This window comes from Pholcus phalangioides, unplaced genomic scaffold, assembly GCF_987345545.1.
Source record: "Pholcus phalangioides strain wild (caught in Gottingen) unplaced genomic scaffold, Ppha-v1.0 ptg000007l_1, whole genome shotgun sequence".
Classification (NCBI taxonomy): domain Eukaryota; kingdom Metazoa; phylum Arthropoda; class Arachnida; order Araneae; family Pholcidae; genus Pholcus; species Pholcus phalangioides.
In genome coordinates this window covers 8,407,304-8,429,388 of record NW_028301600.1, presented here as the reverse complement: position 1 = coordinate 8,429,388, position 22,085 = coordinate 8,407,304, and the positions used below count along the sequence as shown (strand labels likewise).

At 35.9% G+C, this 22,085-nt stretch overlaps 2 protein-coding genes across 2 annotated transcripts in view; one reads left to right on the top strand and one right to left on the bottom strand.

The window, feature by feature from the left end:
- Window positions 1-237: 237 nt before the first annotated feature.
- Window positions 238-1,249, bottom strand: LOC149084889 (uncharacterized). Its single transcript, XM_089233816.1, is given in 2 exon segments — window positions 238-1,212; window positions 1,214-1,249. Coding segments are annotated over 2 exon segments (1,011 nt in total).
- Window positions 1,250-3,460: 2,211 nt separating this feature from the next.
- The window catches only part of LOC149084888 (short/branched chain specific acyl-CoA dehydrogenase, mitochondrial), a 59,107-nt gene continuing 40,482 nt past the window's right edge, over window positions 3,461-22,085 (top strand). The window contains exons 1-4 of the mRNA XM_089232623.1: window positions 3,461-3,674; window positions 13,545-13,734; window positions 16,555-16,655; window positions 17,148-17,354. Coding sequence (XP_089088749.1) covers window positions 3,657-3,674; window positions 13,545-13,734; window positions 16,555-16,655; window positions 17,148-17,354 — 516 coding nt within the window. The 5' untranslated portion in view covers window positions 3,461-3,656. The remainder of the gene's footprint in view (window positions 3,675-13,544; window positions 13,735-16,554; window positions 16,656-17,147; window positions 17,355-22,085) is intronic.

Sequence of the window (22,085 nt, the reverse complement as noted above, 5' to 3'; positions counted from 1 at the left end):
ACACGGCTATACGCGTTTCGGAACTATATGAAGTTCCTTCATCAGTAGCAGAAACAAAGAAGAAAGAAAATATTGAAGAAACTCCTTATAGCGGGAGTTACTCGCTGTTGTAGACAAGAGTCAAATTCAAAATGAACCGGCAACAAAAGAGTAGGGCAACAGGACAGAAAAAAGAAGAAAAATGGCGGAGCCAATCACAACTGAGAACGTGATAGTGATGCTGATGGAGAAGAATAATTATTGTAGAAACTGTTGTCCAATTTTTGAGAAGGGTGGTGTGCTAGATAGGTCGTTGACCAACTGGTTTGTGTTTTTGTTGATGTGGAATGATTCGAAGAAATCCAAGTCAGACGGTGAGAGGCATTTTTGGATGATTTTGGCAGAAGAGAAGTCAAATTTATGGTCAAAGGACCAGCAGTGTTGGGCTATGGATGAGCGGTTAAAGTCTTGGTTGCTTACGTATCTTCTATGCTCATTTAAACGGTATTTTAGGGCACGTTTAGTTTGGCCTATGTATGATAATTCGCATTGGCATGAAATGCTGTAGATGCCCCAGTTGTTGAGTTTGTCAATGGGATCTTTTAGTTGAGAGAAACGAAGTTTATTGACGGGGGTGAAAACCACAGAAAAATTGTATTTTTGAAGGATTTTAGTGATGCGTTGGCTGGTTTTTGGGAAGAAAGGCAAAATGATCAAGTTTTTGTGTTCAAATTTAGGCTTGGTTTTGGAAGTGTTTTTAATCAGTTTGCTGTGTAGATTATCAATGAGAGAGGTACGGTAGCCACGATCGACCGCTATTGCTCTAAGGATATTCAGTTCAGCATCGAGTAACGTCGGTGAAGAGCAGATATTAATGGCTCGCTTCACGTATGTGTAGAACGAGGCATACTTTTGTGATGGAGGATGCGCAGAGAGGTTGTGAGGGGGTAGAGAAACAACAAACGGTTTGCGAAATACAGTGGTAGAGAAAGTTTGTTCATGGCGAGTGACCAATACGTCCAGGAATGCAATTTGGTTATTGTTTTCTTCCTCTATAGTGAATTGAATGCAAGGGTTAATGGAATTTAGAGTATTTAGAATATGGTCAATGTTAGCGTTACGGTCAAGAAGAACGAAGCAATCATCAACATATCTGACATAAAAAGGAAAACGAATTTCACGGAAGAGTTTTGTTTCAAAATAGTGCATGTAGATGTGACTTAGTACAGATCACACTGAGAGGGTTTCCCATGGCAAGTCCTTCAGTCATACGATAGAATTGTTTGTTGAAAGAGAACGTATTTTGGTTGAGACAGACCCGAGTAAGGTCTAACAGTTCAGAGATTTCAAATTGGGAAAAATGGAATTCGGTAATTCTGGTCTCCAGACCTCGAAGAGCGCCTTCTACAGGGACATTCGTAATAAGAGACTTTACGCAAAAGAGGCCATTTTTGTGTTAACGGGATTGAAGGTATGGAGTTTCTGCGCGAATTCAAATGAATTTTTCGTAGTGTGTGTGTTATTGCAAGAGAGTGGTGAAAATATTGAGACGAGGTGTTTCGCAATCTTGTAAGAGGCAGTGCCGATATTTGAGACTATGGGTCGGTGTGGAATATCGGGTTTGTGGACTTTGGGCAGTGTGTAAAACCTGGCGTAAAACGCAACCGATGGGGTGAGAGCTTTTTTCATGGTTTGATCTAAAATCTTATGACAAGATAAGATTTTATGGCTGACTTGACCATGCTAAGTTCATGCGAGCCAAGGGCGTAGCCAGGGGGGGGGACTTGGGGGTCTGGTCCCCCCCCCCCGAAATGTGAGAAAATGACCGAAAAAAGGGAAAAAGATGGCCAAATCTATTGTTCTGTCACTTTGGTCCCCCCCCCCAAAATGAAAGTGGTCCCCCCCCCCGAACGAAATTTCTGGCTACGCCCCTGATGCGAGCTGGGGTCTTTTTGTATGCTTTGATATGGGCCATCATTAGTTAGAGTTGAGGATTTCTCAACGTAATCTGATCTATTCATGATGACTATTTGCCCTCCTTTGTCAGCCTTGGTTATGGTTAGTTCGGGGTTATCGCATAATTTCTTGACTACCATGCTGGTAGTTACACATGATTGGGAATGGCGGGGCTTGGCGTTGAAATCCACGGTGTCAACGATCAGTTGTCGTAAAACCTCTTTTTGTGTAGGTGCCAGAGAACTGAACTTGAAAGCTCTTTCGATGGGGCCAACTAATTTCGTAGCCGAAGGTCTACGTGGGACAGAGAAATTGTTATTAAATTTTAGGGTGCAGAGCTCCCGGTCATTGATTTCAACTTTCGATAAATTAATTACATCATTGTTGTTAACCTTGGGGAGGGGGAAATGTTTCCGAGTGGCATGCTTATGTACGAGTTTGGAAAATTTTCGTTGGTGAGACTTTCTATGATTAGCTACAGATTGCATAGTTCTTGTCCAGGACGTATTGTCGATAGTATTCCAATCATCAACTGTGTTGGAGAGACTTAGATGGAGATCAAAAAGTTCCTGTTCAATGTCGGAGATTTTAGTGCGACAGTCTTGTATGAGAGCTCTTAAAATAGCGAGTTTGGAGTTACGTAATGCTTTAACGATCCTTGGTGAGTCTGTTAAATTACATTGTAAGGCAATAAAACTCGGAACCAACTTCTTACGTTTACAGTCAAGCAGAAAATGAAGGTGTTCAAGAAATCTGTGTTTTTTAAGACGGAGATTGCAAAATCTGTTAATTAAGGACATAATTCAGTCGAAAAATGCAAACGAGCAAACGAACGAGGAGACAAATATTTGTGTGCACCACGTGCAAGCAACAGGCAAACAAAATGGCGGTGCGAACGAAAATGGTAGACCGAACGACGAGAATTCAGGTGAACGACAAGCACACAAAAACAAGTACAATATGGAAAGAAGAAAAACAAAGAAAACCACAAGGCAAAAATACAATATACAGTCAAACCTCGTTAATCAGTCACTTTTGGGAGAGCAAAAATGTGACTTAGTAAGCGGAGTGACTCGTTAAACTGAGTAAGCCATAACTGTGCCAATTCCTGCCTGAGGACAATTGGGACTTCCAAAAAGTGACCCGGTAAGCGGAGTGACGTTTTAACCGGGTGACGCACTAACGAGGTTTGACTGTATATACGACCCGTCGAAGTCAAATGGGGTTAACACAAAAAATATACACTAATTTTGCATAATAGTAGCCTTCTCAAGGAAGGGGGAGAGCTTAACAAAAAGTTGCCCCGAATAGGCCCACTACGTCCTTTGGGGGGGGGGGGGGTTCTGATTACAAGAAAAAATATAAACTACTTCTATACTACTGTCAAACTGTAGTTTATATGTTCTTTCCTAGATAGCAGCACAAGTTCAAATATTTTGGGTTACTTTTTGGCTACTTTTGAGGATTTTGGCTTCAAATTTTTTAAGGATCTGGCAACTCTATTTCGCAATTTCACTACCGCAACAAGTCAAAACCGTTCACATTAACGTTGCGAATGTTGTTTTGATGACTGATGTGAAGTGTTGACGTAATTAATATCTATGTAATCTAATAATAACTACTTTTCACGTATTTGTTTCTCAATTACTTGCATCTGACACCCCCTTTTTTTTTTTAATTCAGTTTTGACTGCTGAAGTTTTTCTTGTGTTTTTCCCTAAAATGTTTCTCAAAAACATTGTGAGTGCTTATTACTGTCTTCAAATTTTATTTTTTATTATGTATCTTGTATTGATAATATTTTAGAGACTTTTATATCTGTCATTTATTACTGCCACTTTCATTTCAGCATAGTTTTTCTTAAAAACAAATAATTAATGCGAAAAATTTCCGATACTACTGCCAAAGTGCACATACACCTGTTAAACGTTAATGTAAAAACTTCTGATAAATTGCTACATGCCGGAAAGAGTTTTATTCCCAGATGCAAAGGTTTTCAATGTTTTAGTTCGCACAAAATCTTTGATAATTGTGAGACTGTTTATACTATACAGAACAACAGACAACAACTGCAAAACTAGTAGAACCTCAGTTGGAAAACCTAGGCAATAACATACACTGTGTTTACAAAAGTCTTTCTTGGAGTTTATACATTTTCTCAAATTTATAAAAAATTGCTGAGCGAATCGTTCTGCAATTTCAGTCATGTGAACCCTATATTTGCACTCACAATTGTCAATGAAAATTTAGTCACGAGTGCATTTAGTAGACCAACATGAAATTAAATTTTTAAAAAATGTTTTTGAACAACCCTGTATGATAAAAACTGTTAATAATTTGTAACTTTTACAAAATATTGTACTAACTTTGTGCAATACTTGTGTGCCTTTCGTGAGAATAGCATGAAAAAAATAGCTAGATAAAAATGTTTTCTATAAAAATTCCAATTTTCATTGCATGTTTTTTGCTTATAACATGCAGAGTTTTTAACCAATTTTTATGGAATTTACCAGGGTTGGCAAGTTTGCCAGTGGAAAAAACCAGCCCAGCAAAAATAATTTTTGCCAGTGGAAAATATTCATAGAATCAAAAAATTAGATTCATCTGTTTTAAATTTTATTAATAAATAATTAGGGGCCATTCAAGTATTACGTCAGCAAATTTTTAGCAATTTTTGTTTGACCCCCCCCCCCCCCACCTTGTCAGCAAAACTCTGACCCTCCCCCCTCCTTGTCAGCACAGCCCCGTACCTCCTAACGCATATTGGTGGGATCAGAAATGTACGCGGGAAGGGGCAAAGGGAGCTCGTGCCCCTCCCCAGACAAAAAAAATTTTAATGTAAAAAACATTTTTAAAAATATTTATTTCAAAAGAAAATACCTTTATATGTTGTTATAATCGATTTCTGCTGATTTCAATGCTATTTGAAGGGTAAGAACTTGAAAATTTCTCTAAGAAATTCATTGCGACCCACCATTTAAACCTTTATGGTAAACCCTTGACCCGCTGATTAAATGTGGCCCTGAACATTATCTGATGTGGCTTGTCCCCCTCAAACCCAATTTTGTAAAAAGGAACTAAGCTGCACATTTAGGCTACAGATTGCTTAAATGACCCGTGGCACAATTCCAGAGCATTAAAGTGGCCTATGGCACATTTTCAGATCGCTGAAGTAGGCCTGTGACGTATTCAAAGATCACTTAAGTAAAACGCTACTCAGTTCCAGAACACTTAAACGATCCGTGGCACATTTAGAGTTAGCACCCTTGAGTGACATGTGGCACAATTTTAGAGAACTTAAGCGTCCCTTCCCCCCAAGTGCGGATCTACATCACTCAAGTTACCCGTGGAACATTCCCTGCTTAAGTGATCCGTGGCATAATTACAGATCACTTGAGGGATGTGTTGCACAATTCCAGAGCACTTAAGCAGCCCAGACACATTTCCTGAGCACTTGAGGGAACCGTGAAACATTTAGAAATCGCTGAAGTGGCTCTGTAAGGGATTTATCATTAGAGAGAATGTTCAAGTGCCCACAAACTAGCAAAAGATTTCTCTCGTTTTTGGCGCACCGAGTAAGATGCCATTAAGAATGTTTCATATTTTCATAAAGGGTGGTTGATGACGTAAGCATCATCCAAGCTCCCCCCCCTGTCAGCAAATTGGAAACCCCGCAATTGATGCTGACATAATACTTTAATGACCTCTTATCAAGTCTTTTACTTGAATTTTTAATGACAAATTTAGATGTGTATTTTACTTGGATAAAGCAAATATTTTTGCCACATGGCAAAAATTCATCACCCATATGGGTGATGTATATTTTATTTGGATATTTTTTCATATTTTTGGTTGCTGAATATTCATTTTTATACCATGTAATTTTATGTTTCATATGTTTTTTTAAGTTTTTATATTGAAAAGAATATTTTGTAATTGAAAAACCAAGCGTAGTATGTCTTGAGTAAAAAGAATAATTTTAGCAATTTTTGCCTGGTTTTTACCAATGTCCCGGCAAAACTTTTTCAGGTCTCCAAACTTTGAGGTTCTGGGTAATCCAAGGTAGAATTTTTCAAAACCTGTTTTTTGCCAAGCACAAATTTTGTTTTATTTTGTCACATTTCTTCGTGAATGCAAGTAATTTCAGTTGGATGTTTTGATCTCTAGACTGGGGTCTCCCATGGATCCCAAGGTTTCTCTTAAAATATCTAGTGCAAAAAGTTAATATTGCCCCGCCCCCTACAGGCCTGGAGCCCCTGTCAGCCTCCTTTAATCTGACTCTGTTGTCTTGTCTATTCAATCTGACAACTTGTGCAGTTGTGTAATGAACTAAGCTGTTGAATCAAGGGCAAGATAAGGTCAAGTAGAATACCCCCATTTCCCCTTACTCAAAAGCAGTTTTTTGTTACTTTTAGGGTCATCCGAGTTCTTTCAATAATCCGAGGTAGTCTCTGCTCCATTCAGCTCAAATTATTAAGACTCCACTACAAGCATTTTTTTGAATAAAAAAAAATGCATTGTGATTTACAAGAACTGAAAATTGTATGAAATTACATATTTTTCTTATTTCTATTAACGATTCTTATGCTGAGCAAATCAGAATTTTTCTATGCTCATTGTATGATGTTTTTGGAAATTAAAACTGTCTTTTCACCATATAGGCCTACAGTCAAATCCAGTTTTAAGAAATACCGTTATAGCGAAAATGTTGTTTTAGCAAACACTTTTTCTAATCCCCCAGATAAATTTACATAGGAACAATGCAAATACCTGGAATTTCTTTATACTGAAATTTTGCTATAACAAAGTGATTTCTCCTGTCTCCCGGAGTTTGTTATAATGGGATTCGACTGTATACAGGGTGTCCATAATTAAAAGACCCTATTTTAAAGTAGCTTGCTGCAAGCAAAACCAGTCATCAGGAAATTTTGTGGAGGACTTCATGAAGTGATGGGAATTTGTTTCGGGGGAAAAAATTAGTTGCACATGTCGCCACCAGAAAGCGTTTAACTTTGAATACCTGTAGTAAACATGTAAATTTATGTGATATTATGCAGCAGCTGTTATAAAACCAAGAAACATTCGTAGAGATCTTGTTTCTCAATGTGTTTGCTGCTCACAGTGACGATAAGTTTATGAGATTGTGCTTTCTTCATCAAATTGTTCTACCAAAACAGCAATTCCACAGTAACTGCTCTATGGAAATATCAGAATTGGAAGAGGATTGAAAAAAGTCCAATGAATGTTAAAACCTTCGGAGTATGATAACAAAATTTGAAGCCACAGGATCGTTGGCTGTTTGTCCTGGAAGAGAAAAAAAACCCGTTTCTATAGACGCAGTACATGAGGTTTCACTTCAAGTGGAAGAAGACAGAGGTGTCAGGCATGCAGCATAGGCCACGTTTAACTGTCCATAAGATCATGCAAAATATCCTCCGATATTATCTGTACAAACTTTCACTTGTGCAGCGGTTGCTTCCGCATTATTATGATGCTTGACTCCAGTTTTCACTGCAGTTTCTAGCTCACGTTGAGGTAGATTCAAAATGGCCTTGGAATACCCTCTGAACAGACGAAGTACATTTTCACTTGGACTGTGCAGTCAATACTCACAACTACCGAATTTGGGAAATAGAAAATTTACACGCTATCTTAGAGGTACTGTTACATTCACGAAAAGTGACAGTGTGGTGTGGATTTCCTGCATCATTTATTTCTGTCCCTACTTCTATGAGGAGTTACGTTCTACATGTCCATTGACATATTCGATCACTCAATGCATATTGCTTCCCTGTTACAGAACGAAATTGTTCTGGCTCTACAAGCACGTCGCTGCCTTGCAGACACAATCTTTATGCAAGACGGAGCTCTTCTGCACATTGCAGTATGTGTTAAGAATGTTCTTAAAACATATTTTACAGAAGAACGTGTCATCAGCCAGCACTTCCCTAATCTATGGCCTCTGATGCCCGGACCTTAATCCATGTGATTGTTATGGAGAATGGGAAAAATGTTATGTAAGGTGACAATTATGATTATTATTTTTTTGAAAGTTATGTGATTTTGTAATTCCACTCGTACACCTACACACGCTCATATATAAAATTCCACATGAAAAACACTACACATAATTATTAATTATTGTTAGATTATTGTTATTGTTTTTTTTTATATATATCCCATGGAAGTGGTGGAAAGTGCCACATCATTGTCATGGAGCAAATCCACACTATACAATACAATACAAAAACAACACCACAACAGGCAAAATACCCAATGAGGTGACTGAGAAAAAGATGCCCATAAAAATATGGATGTCATATATTTCAAAAATACAGCAACCCAATTACAAATGCAATTAACAAAAATTATAAACAATATATACACATGATAAAATATTATACAATGCCCATAAAGAATACTTATGGTTGTCTTATTCTAAGTATAGATAGCTTCTCAATTCACCCCAACATGCCCATCGTATTTCTTTTTAAACGTGTCAATTGTGTTATAATTCACTACCTCCGGGGTAAGCTATTCCATTTATTAACAACCCTATTAGAGAAAAATTCCCTGCGACACCATAACCTTGCATTGTCCCTCACCAATCGATACTGGTGTCCCCTTGTAAAAGCAGTCGATTGGCAGTGTACTAAAAGTTCATGGTCCATCCTATCCATCCCATTGAAAATTTCGAACACTTCGATCATATCTCCTCGACACCTGCATTCATCCAATGTAAACATATTCAAAAAATTAAGTCTCTCTTCATAACTCAAGCCCCGTGTGCCAATAAGGACACACATGCATCCCTTAATTTTCCCCACTAAGGTATGTAATCCCCCCCCCCGCAGAACACCTTTCACATTAATTGACTTAATTAGCACCGGGTGTTGTGTCACCACAGGCAACAATTAAAACCCTAATTTTCAGCAATCAACTTGTTCCTTAACACAGACATTGATATCAATAGACAGGATTTTTTTGTCGGTACATACATAAATTCAAAAATGCAAGCCAACTGGTGAAATAATCGTATTCGTCCGATCAGTCGCTCCTCCACTTCAGTTGGCAAACAGCATCCGTCTGACGGACCGCTCCTTCAGTGCCACCTCCCCTGGTGAAATAATCGTATTCGTCCTATCAGTCGCTCCTCCACTTCAGTTGGCAAACAGCGTCCGTCTGAGAAGCTGCTCCTTGTAACGATTTAGCGTTACTTCCCGGATTCTATTTTTATCTTCCAAAATAATTTCGCTAGTCAGATGACAACAATGATTCAACAACTATTTCGTTTTCTTAAGACTTTTAATTTGGCGTTAATCTTTATATTTTACAACATTTTAAGCCAACAGTAAATTTGCTTTAGAGTTTTAGCGTTAACATATCACAGATTTCAAACGTTCTCACCCGATCGGTCCATCGATTACAGCCTTCTGGATGTCACTGTCACACGAACGCGAACAGTTCACTTCTTGATTTATCCGTGCGGTCTCCTGGAGAGGGGGAGGCTCTAATGCAACAGTATCTGAAGAGGTGAACCCAACGAATAACCCTTAACGGATGAGAGCCGACATCTCATAGACACTTCAACACAGGATGAGCGGCTTTTGACTAGATGAAAAGGATGATCAACGGATCGATCGGTGCCGAGGCACCCTGCTATATTATCAACTCATGGCTGGAACGAGGCGAAATGAAATGTAATGTCCAAGGATCAACGTGACTATTCGTTGCACACTACCGGCATATAAGGGAAAATTTCCCAATCTCGCCTTACTGGAACCAATCCGTATCGAGACTCGGCGGCGCTAGAATCGACGTAACATTTGAAAATTTACATATTCACATGAACTAAAAAATATTGCATGACAATCGGCATCTGGCAGTGTAAAAGATCATAACAAGGCGGCCGATCGGCAGCACATGGTCTCGCAGAACGATCCCAGAATCAATGTTAAAAGGTAATATAATATAAAAATGACTAGAAAAGGACTATTTCCGGCGGGGCCTAAATGGTAACGTTACATCCTTCTGGGCCACATCACATGCCAACATAGTTTTGTCCAGCGGACTGCCCTGTCAGTGTCGTTACATCTCCCCGACATCCAAATTCCAGAGACTGACAATGTCGTAAGCGTAAGTATGATCTATCCAGCCACACACAGTTCCTTAGGCCCTTTTCATAGATCCCTTTTCTATCATTCCCCGAAGACACTTCCCTTGTTATCTTAAGGTCTCTCTCACAGTATAAATTATTACAAATCGAGGCCTTCCCCCATATCATATTTAACTGCTCACCCCCCAAATTTTCCATGTTGATAAAGGTGATGGTATTGTTCTACACAGTAAATGGTATTAATATTATCACACTGGCCCCCCATAAAATTCTCTGAATAATGTTTTACTGTTATTAAAGTGTCTGGATTTAAATTTCTCGGTGTTGTCTTGACTCTTTGTGTCTAGTGTTATTGAGATTTTTGGTTGATAATGATAAATGTCAGACTCTGGGGTGTACCAACCTGGGTTCTTTGGTAGGGAAATTTCCCCTTATCTTCACGGTCGCCCCTAGTGCAAAGTCTTAAATAAAATAAATTGTGGAATCGACTAGATATAAATTAAAAACAACTCTATAACACGATTGTTTGCTTTGGGGCATTTGAAACGTCTGGTAAGTTGTGACAATCCGAGAACTTTACTTGACCTTAAAGCAGGGTTGTTTGTTAAACCTTGGTTTTAACCAAGTATCAAATAAAAGTGGCCTAAATACCTTTTTTTCCTTGAAAAATATGATATTGTTTCATTATTAGCCAAAATTTTTCATTTTTACCACATTTTATATTCTTGGGGTACATTCTGATGGTATATCTTTAAGTGGCATAAGATGGTATAAGTGGTTTTTTTTAAAAAGTCTCATAAAAGTGGCCTTAATATATATTTTTTTTCATATGAAGTATCTTAGATATTTAAAGTTATATACAGAAACCAAAATTTTTCTCATTCTTACCGCATTTTCTATCCTTTGGCTATGTTCTGATGCTCTATCTTTAGAAAATTCATGAATAAGGATTGCATCACACATCTAAATGTAGTGGTGTATTATCTCACAGGGTTTCTTTCCCTTCACAAAGAAGCAGCAACAGTAGTGACACCATCATGCTAGGGGCAGGTGGTCTTATAATCCAATAGACACCAGCTGTCCCTAAAAGGACAAAGACTAGTGTACTAGTAGTTAAATTACCTCTCAGACATTTTCTTTTTCTTTCCCATAAGAAGTAGCACATATACTGTATATCTCCCAGTCTTAATATTCAATAGTTGTTTTTTATACTTTCATGGTTAAGCCCAGTTAATCAAGGTTCTACTGTATAGTAGTAACAGATTTATGAAAAATAATCAGCTATATACAGGGTGATAATAATTAAAATTTTGTAAAAAAATTTTATTTTTTAAGTACTGGTCAGAATGACTTGAAAATTTGCATGGATACTCCTGAAGCAATGGAAATTTTTTTCGCAAAAGAAAAAAAAGTGCAAGTAGATGATGCTGTACTTGGCCAGCAGTATAATCTATTTTGTGCAACCACATCATTTTGGCACTTCCCCAGCATCAGTGTGTCGATAGAACAACTTCTATCAAGATGCACATTGTAATGCCAGCAAAGCAGCTGCTGAAGACCCATTTTGACAATAACAGGATGCAACTTAACCCTTGCAACTTCTGGCTGTGGGGGGTACCTCAAAATGTTATGAACAGTGGTCAGATTGCAAACTTTGGTGAATTGCAACCTCCAGCACATTCCCTATATGTTAGAAGTTCCTCAGGAATATTAATGGGGACGCGTTTAGTTTAATGAAGGTGAATGCAAGCTCATCCAAATCATGACCATGGCATACTCTAATCTGTTGTTGAACAAGAACTTTTGTGCTTGTAGTTATTTGTTCAATTACTTAGTTTTTTGTGATGTTTCCATGAATTATGAAATCGTGCAATGCTATAATTGTTTTTTTTTTATTTAAGTTCATTTTGCCATGACTGACTATCGTTTCCATTCTGCGAGCAAATTTCCCACGTGTTGGATGATGTCATTAATTTTACATTTTGAAGTAAAATTTCATTTTTTTTTCAGTTTTCATTCAGTTTTTTTTAGTTTTCATTTTTTTCCCTTTCACCAAATAAAATTCCATTTCTTCAGGAATATTCATGTCAATTTTCAAGTCATTCTGACAATTGTTCTTTTTTCTCTTTTTTTACAGCATTTTGAAATCACAACCTTAGTTATAATCACCCTGTATATATCGTAAGTCATCGCTAATTAATCTGCATTATTTATGCTTCATTAAATACATTATATTCACCTAATTTTTATTATAGTTTTTACAAAATAGCTTCCTAATTAAGCATACTGAAAGTAACTGGAAAAAAAATCTTTATATATTGTATGATTAATAATAACATTAAAAGAATTTTCAAAAACATTGAGTTAAGCAAAAAATAATTAAATTGCAAAAGTTGGTTTTTGTTAATTAGTCAATAAATGTTTCTTACATTTTAATATGGAAATGGTGTTAATTACATTAATAAAAATTTTATTTTAATTAATTATTAGAGGTTTGAATGATTTTTCAGAAATTTTATTGTTTTTAATGTTTAATACTGTTTAAAACAAAAAAAATAGTTTAAACCAAAAAAACCCGGTTTTTGGGATTTTTCAAAAAAAGTTTTTTTACCAACCCTGCCTTAAAGGCAGTATTTCACGCCACGTGCTGAACATTTTGGTCAGTTGTGGAACATACCATCTTGCAATTTCACATGGTATCTGAAAATGATTGCCACCATGTGGAACATGTTTTGTTGCAGTAACAATTGTAAAAGGGTTTAACAATTGTTGTTAAAATTGTAAACGATTGCCTAAATATGTCATTTCTTAATAAAATGCCCACTGGTGGCGACCTGTGCAACTAATCCCCCCTCCCCCCCCCCCCCCCCCGAAACAAATTCCCATCACCTTGTGAAGTCCTCCACAAAATTTCACAATTTTCTGATGACTGTTTTCGCCTGTAGGCTATTTTAAAATAGGGGTCTTTTAATTATTGACGCTGTGTATTTTCTGTTTTTTACGAGGGGAGGGAAGATATTTTGTTCCAAATTTTGTAAGCCCATACATTCTAATTTTATGATCTGCAACAGTGTTTCCCAAAGGGAGTAATATGGCCCACTGGGGGCAACAGCAATAGAACATACGGGGGGGGAGTCAGGCCATTTCATAAGAAATTCAAACTGGTGGCCCATTTTGAAGAAAGGATATTCAGCAGTGTGGCTAAAGTCACATAATCATTGACATAAAAAAAAGGTCACATCTCACAAGTGAACTTTTTTCTTTACTGGTGGGCTAAAAATCTCACCACTTAACATATTTAAAAAAAATAAAAAGCTTTGCCAGGGAATAACAGTTATGGATACAACATGGGATTCTAAGGGATTACTCAAAAAAGTGGGGGGGGGGGGGCGTTGAACAAAAAAGCTTCAGAAAATTATGATCTATAATATTCATTTTCATACTTTTTTGTCATGTTATTTAAAGTCATATATTAATTTTTGCTATTATTCCAGGTCACCCTAGCGCTTCGAACTAGCATTATACATCCATGTGGTAGATCGAATACCGTATTATTTCCATGTTGTAAATATCTGTCTTTCAGACCTGTTAATCAAACAGCAAATATAAACAGTAATAGTAGTAACTCACCACATTTGCCTCTTGATGTTTTAACTGATGAGGAATTAAGCCTTCGGAATGCAGGTATCATTTTAATTTTATTTTAAGTACTTCTGTAGTTATTCTTTTTTCCCTTCAAGTAAATAAAATAATGTAAGTATAAATTTTTCTAAGTGTATGTGTAATAAAGGGTAAGCCTATCTGTATTACTTTATTCTTTTTTCCGATATGAAAAATTTAAATCCAAGGATTTTATTTTCTATAATTTAAAATACAAAACTGGCTCAAAGACAAAACATTATGACTGATTTCTGATGACTTTTTGTTCCCATGCATTTTTTTTTCACCTTTGTAACTAATGCCTTACTAAGCCCTCCTCACACTGGAATACTCAAATCAATCTGAAGTAACCTGGTGACCAAGATACTGAAAAACTGAATGACTAAAGTTTCATGTTTCCTTCAAACTGCACTACTAAAAAGTTGTACAGTTTGAAGGCAGATTAGCCAATACTACTAATGAGAAGATAGATGAGGCATATATTGAAAACTCCTCCATTTTTATTAGTGTATATGTTACTGCGAAATCCCGAGCATGAAATAGCTGAGTGGTTTGGTCAGTCAGATTAGTTATTTGGTCTCTGGGTTGAAAACTTGGCAAGGAAACATCCATAGGGCAAGCATGTACATGATTAAATAAAGAATTAATTATGTGAGGACATCATCAGCAATATTAAGGGGTCTTAGGGGAGGACAGATAATTTAAATTAATGGGAAGTAGAGTTCACTTACTGATCGACGTAACCAGCAGTGGCGGCTGGGAAAGTGGAAGTGAGCTTCAGAAATGTGGTGGATCATCAGCGCAATGGTGAGGACCTCATTGCCAGTGAGGTCCAGTCCTGGTGGTGCTGTTCGCTGACGGGAGGCAGAGTGGATGGGTAGGTGTACCAGCAATGATGGTTTGATTCATTGAGGAGCTTCAGAAAGGGGGTAGATCATCGCCGCAGTAATGAGGACCTCATTACCAGCAGAATCCAATCATGGTGACGTTTGACAAAGAAGAGGCAGGGATGACCTTCTATTCTGACTGTAGAATTTCAGTAGCAGAGAATTCTTGCAGTGGCTGTGTCAGCCAAGCATTCCCCCATGCAGTGGTGAGAGGCCCAAGTCACGGTCAGGTGGCCCAAATCTGATCAGTCATTCCAATATTCCTCCAGACTGGTGGCATGAGGCGATAGCGGAGAAGGAGGGGTCCTTCTGTTTACAGGCTTTGGGGAGTTTTCTGGAAGAAATTGTCCATCAGTATCTCATCACAGCAAGCGAAAAAACAGCAAGACCCTCAAAACTTTTTCCATGTGATATTTATGCCCTCCGCAGCTCTCTGCCCCATCAGGGTTCCTCCCGGATCCTGAGAGGCGGCCGCTGCTCACATGGTTGTGACGATGGATATTCTTTTTCTTCACCGTGAAAGCGTGTCAAAAAGATGACTCAAGCTCAAAGAGGAACACCAGGTGAAGGGGTGGGAAGGAAAGATTAGTTGCTTCTCGCTGACAAAAATAAGTTTTCAAGAACCGACATGTCTGTCCCAACAAAGGAATTTTACAAAATTGTGAATTTCTACCAAAGTTCTAGGTCAAATGTTCTTGAATTTAGATTCCTCAATTTATTTGGCGCCAAATGGTATAACTCATGAGCATGGGGGAACAGAGAAAGTGGACAAAAATGAGGGATTTAATTTTTTCATTTGTTAATCAATATGGGGTTGTAATTAAGGCAATCAGTTAGTGTGAGAGGTGTTCTCAGGTGGAGATTACATACATGGTGATGGGAAAATTAAGGTGGGTTGTGGGGATTTGTTCAAATGACATAATGATATTTTTTCATCACCTTCCTTGAATATCATATAAAAAATAATAATAATGATGATAATTAGTGATTATGTGGCGTGTTTTTGTGTGGGGTTTACATCATATGATGGGGAAAATTATGTGTGTAGGTGTGAATTTGTCAATTTAAAAAAATAATTTAAATACAATTTTCAGCCTCAATGAAACAATAATAAACAATAATGATCAAGTAATTAATGACCATGTAGTGTTTGTTTTTACATGTGGGCTACATATACGAATAGGGAGTATTTATGTGTGCATGATGAATGAGTGGAATTAGTAATAATCATGGTACATTTTCTTTCAATTACCATGGCATGTCACAAAACAAAATAATAATAGTCACCCTACACATTCCATTTTCCCCATTCTCCATAACATGAGGTTTTCATTGTGGTGTTGGTCATTAATGGATAAAGTACTGTTGGTGAAGTTTTGCCTCGGCCATAAATCGCCAGCTGAAGCATTCAAATGTTTTGGACACAGAAGAAATTGAAGAAAAGTTCAGGTGCAATCACTCCTATTGGCAAAAGTTTGAAATTTTTCTTTTTTTTTCCACCAAAATTCCTCTTCGTAAGGATAATTTTTTGCAAACCATGTTCAAATATTCCAATTCCTTCAATTTTTATGAATTTTAAACTATTTCCAAATTTATGAAACATCCTGTATGTCTCCGAAATGGCATAAATCAGGGGTTCTCGTTAGGGTAAGGGAGCCACCTATGACTCCCCTTACCCTAATCAACTTATCCGTGGCCCTCCAGAGCAATTTAACAAAGAATCTCTTCAAAAACCTTTGTTTTGTCGCCTTTATCAGCGCAACACTGCTGACAAAGGTTAGCACCACATAGTTTGAGAACCCAGGGCATAAATGAAATGTTGAAGTTTAAATGAGACATTTTTCTGTGTTGAATAATGCTAGCAGTATCTTTGTATATTATGAAATTTCTGAAAAAAAAAACAATTCTGCCTAATTCCTTAGTTTTATTTATTTAATTTTTTCTTTTTCTTTTCAAGTATCTAGAATAGCAGCAGAAAAAATTTCTCCTTTAGTAAAAAAGATGGATGATGAAATGAAACTTGATGAGTCAGTGATAAATGTTTTGTTTGAAAATGGTGTAAGTGAAACATTGTGGTCAATTGCTCAATTTTATTTAATAAGTACCGGTATTTTATGTAATGTAGACTCTCTTCAGTTTTTAATCCTTTTCTTATGCATTTTCTGCTACTGATTTGGTTGATGTAGTTAAAGCTCTAGCAATGAATCTTCAGAGACTGCACCTTGTTTACCATTCACAAAAAGGAGAAAGATGAGATATCGGTCAAAGTTTAATATGATGCAAAACATCTACCAACATTATTTTTTCGATAAAAACACACAAGCAATTATAGAGTTACCATTCAAGAAACCATACTATTCTTTCTCTTTTTTTTTTTCCTACTTATTATGGCTACCAAAAATTATAATCATTCTCATTTAAAATTATTGGTGTGAATCAAGACTTGACTTTGCTATTTTTTCGTCAATTTTTCTAACCCAGTTTGTATTCAAAAAGTTTTATATTCTATTTTGTACATTAATTAGTACTTAAATTCTGCATATGTTCTAGCTAATGGGTGTGGAAATTGAAGAAGAATATGGTGGAACAGGTGCAAATTTTATGTCATCAATATTAGTTGTGGAAGAGCTGGCTAAAGTGGATGCCTCTGTTTCTGTTAGCTGTGATATTCAGAATACATTGATAAATCAGTTGTTCCGAAATTTTGGAACACCTGAACAAAAAGAAAAATACTTGAAAAGGCTTGCCACTGATATGGTAAATTATTTTATAATTGTAATAAAATCTTATATGTACTCTTATCTCCAATTTTATATAATTTACACAAATCATGACAGCTATATTGTTAAAATAAATGATTATGCATTCTTGCTCTTTTGATGCAAATGAACAAGTTGTACATAATTACTAACAAATGTTTAACCCAACTGAGACATGGAAGTTTTCTCTATGGGAAGAGGTTGATGAGACAAAGAAGTTTAGAAGACTCTGAACTAGAACTGGGCGATATTAAAAATTTTATATTGTGATACATTGTGAACCTCACATCATGATATGATATATTGATATTTAGGGCTTCCACTCAAAAACTTGAAGAAAAACGTAGAATGTGGGAGGTATCCCCACTAAAGACAACATAATTATAGCCTTATGAAAAAAATATATATATTTAAAAACATTTTAAATTAAAAAAATTTCGAAAGCACAATTCCAGTATCCTATAAGATTGACTTGAGCTGATGCAGAATGACAGAAATGAGTTAGTAACAAAAACAGTTTTTGGCCAAAACAGTGTACTAGCAACCGCAAATAATTTTCTGTCTTTCCTCACAATATATATTAGTCTTTTTTGGAGTCTTCCACAGTCCAGTCTGTCAACTCACTTCAACAATGCACTGCAGATTGTGAAGACCTGTAAGTTTTTTAAGAATGGCATATTGACACAAAATGAGTTTTTGAACCCTTGAACTGAGCAAAAGAAAAATAAACCACACGGACCACTCACAGCCCCAACCCCAAACAACCTGAAAAAAATGATACAACCTTTGCTTTAGCAAAATCATCAATTGCAATCTACTACATTTGTATTTGGCAATATTTTGATGTGTGTGATTCCCTTTACATTTAAAAAAAGTTACATAAATTTTGTTGACAAAATTTAGTAAAAAAGTAGGAAAAGTAAGATAAAACCTAGAAAGTAGGACAAAATCTAAAAAGTAGGATTATTTACTACCAAAAATTAAGGACGAGTGGGAGCTGTGCGATATGTAATCCTGGCCATAATCAGATAAAGACTCCTTGTAGGGAGGGGGCCTTTCAATGAATAGGGGTAGTCGTCCCCTTTATACCCACCTATGGTCATGGGACGACTTTGACATTAGAGGGAGTTGTTGAACAACTAAGATCAGTCAATGAATATATGTTTAAATGTTGGGGCCCCATCTACAAACACAGCATAACATAACAAAATTTATTTGTCCCCAGTCAATTATGATAATACCATACAAATTAGAGTTTACAATTAAATTACATATTTTACAATATTTGAAAGAAAATGCAAAGAGAAAGAAAAAATGTTTGAATGAACACGATAGAATAGTTAATTCATAATGTGATGAAAAAAGCTGGGACAGGGAAGAGCAGTAGCTAAAAGGTAGTAAAATGCTCTCGACCCTATGACATCTTTGCTCTTGCAATACACATAAATCTTATTTCTTTTGACCTGGAAGAAAGATAAAAAGAACAAAGTGTATCGGCCCAATAGGTGTAAATATATTTATTAATTAAATTAAAGAGTGAATTGTGGCAACCAAAAGCTGATATAATAGAATTTCATGCTACGGTTTTTTTTTCACTTTAATTCAATGGCAAATTTTTAATAATATAGAAGGGGGAGAAAAGCTAGAGAGACAAAAGTAAAATTTAAAATATAGCATTTTTCCATGCTATAAATTTACTATAGAAGGGCCTGTTCAAAGTCTGACTTGGGTCCCGCCTAGGATTCCTAATCCTGTGACGGATAATGCCATTTTGTGGGTGGAGTTGGTTGGTTGGTTGGAAGACTGAACGAACTGGGGGCCTATTTTATTTTTTTCTCTCCGGAGGGCAGTCAATCCCATGGTCCCCCACATCCTGGGGTAGGGCCCTTAAGCCAGACTTTTCACAGACCCTTAGTGAATTTATAGCATGAAAAAAATAAAAAAGAATGGTATTTGTTTCGGGACTCGAGGCTGGAGCCCTGTCAGCCCCACCGTTGTGAGGGCCATGGTCGACCCCTCTTAATTCATCAATGCTAAGACCATAGCGGGCCTTCTCTGGGCTGACTTTTTCCTTGGGGCCTCACTTGAAAGGGTTATTATGCAAAAAAATATGTGGACATTTTTGTAGGGTCCCCATTCTCAAGGATCTGGGACAGTGCCCCGGTTGCCCCAGCGTAGTTAGGGGCCTGATCTAGGATGTGGGAGCCATGCAAAAAGTAATGTGGGGTTTAGTTATAAAGAAAATAATTAAATTATAACTTTTTAAAATTAATTCATATCTGATGAACATGAAAAATCGAAAGGTTTATTCCATTCCCCTCCCCCACCCATAATGGAAATTTATAATGTTTTTGTAGATTTTTCTGAGCGCAACTACTTCTCATTTATTCAACGTTGCATGTGTGAGTTAGGGAAAAACTTCGTCAAAAATCAAATAAATTTCAGAAAAATAAAAAATAAATATCTTGATAGTAAATGATCTGTGGCATCTGCTAAAAAAGTTATGTGGATTAAAACAGTGAAAAAAAATTAATCAAACAACAGCGATATTTCACATAACAGAAGATGGTCACATGAAAAATCAGGTGACATCTCTTTGTAACTGGAAAATCAGTCATCCGGCTCCACCAACCATGAAGCTATCTATGAATAAATAGGTCCTTCTTTCCTCCTCATTTGCTGACAGAAAGCGAAGTCGGAGGCAATGAATGCATGCTTACTCGCAAAATCGATGTGTAAAATCATGCCTGCTGATGTCTATAATGGATAACAAAAATCGTGCATATGTGTTACCTAAATCGGATTTAAACTCCATGTAAAGATATTGGTTTTCCCTGATACATTTCTCACGCGCATAAGTTGAATCGGCATCGTGATGTTAGACATCAGAATTAACGATATATTGCCATGATCAAAATCATTAAATCGGGATATTGATACATCAATATGGTATCATATTTGGTATAAACATCAGTGGTTTATTATAAATCAATATAACTCCCAGTCCTACTCGGAATTAGACTTTCACAATCAAACATTGTTGGCCTAAACCATACAATTGCCAAACTGCTATCAATATATTATACAGTTGAAGGACATGTTTGTTCGAGAAGGATCATAATTCTTTGTTGATACCTATGGCATTTTGACATGTATAAGTAACCCCCTTTTTTTTGGTTTAAAATTCATAAAAATGTCTCATCAAAGATCATTTTTTATTTTAAGATATATGGGTCATTCCCATGTATAAACTGTTTCCGAGACTTTATAATTTTTTTTACAAAATTTCAGAGCACTGATAGTAATTTCAATTTTTTTCTAGTTTTTCATTTAATACTCTCTCATATGGTACTTAATTTGTTTAAGATGGTATCTAATTATTATTTTTTTATCATTGTAGCAAAACCTCAAAATCTGGCTGTCCCAGATTGAAAAAAAGTGTTAAATAAAGAGACTTGGTGCAAATATGGATTTTTTTTTCAAAAAACTTGGAATCACATTTTATATATATGCCATAAATGAATAAAACTGACAATAAAATTTTGAAAAAAAGATTTAAAAAAATTATATACAAAATACATTTTGTATATAATTTTTGAGAAAATAAAAGTGTATTTGCATAGCCTATTTATAGAATGTTTGAGATATCTTTCTCTCAGTTAAACATTTCTGCTCACTCTGTTGTAATAATGTCCACTCTGTTACAGGAAGCATTTTTGCAGTTCACGGGCAAAAAATTTTAGAAACACTTCAAAGTAAAATGCTAAATTATAAACTATCAACCCTTTGTCTGTTAGAAATGAAGAGTTTTGATTTTTAGTAGCTAAATATATGTAGAAAATAAACTTTTTCTATGTACTATTTCAAAAAAATAAAAATAAAAAAACCAGCAAAACAACAGAAAAAAGGTCACACATTTTTTTAATGGTTTTTTTCAGCACTTGTGTAAGAAATAAACTGATTTCATTATTAGAGATAAAAACAGCAGAAATAATAATTATTTTTTTTTACAGCAATATTTGTTTTTGTAATAAGAGTGGACAAAATCCATGACTTTCCGTCATAAAACCCAAGAAATAAAATATTACAAAATAAAAGTCATTAGGTATAATTTGAGTTCAATGTAATTTTGAAAATTCAACTTTGAATTTTTCATTTAAAAAAAAAATGGAATGTACACTTTTTTTGGGAATAATTCCGTTAAATTCCTCATCAGTCTCATCTGGTACATCACAATCAACTATACAACTAGTTTAATATCATCATCAGAGTCACTCTCATCATAAATGGCATCATCCACAGTACCAACCTTGTTGTTGCTTACTATCAATTTATAAGAAACCACCCCCCCCCCTATTTTTGGCAAAAGAGGTTCCTTATATACGTTAAAATTGAATTATCTTTCATGGAAAAAATTTGTTAATTTCGTGAAATTAAAATTTAATAATCTTTTACAATATTGAAATCTTTCCTATGTTGGCAATGCGTTTTCTATACAATCTGTGTGCATTTTCCTTCTTAAAATTTATTTATTTAGCAAAGAAATGTCCAAGCATACATATACAAATAGAGACAACTTTTCATCCAAGGTGAACATGACTGTCAAATAATGGATGATGGGTTATTGATTAAAAAAAAGTACAATGTGTGAAGGGGGAAAATACCTATATATAAACACTTTTACATAAACCCAAATATAAATGGGGAGGGAAATTTTTTAAATAGAATT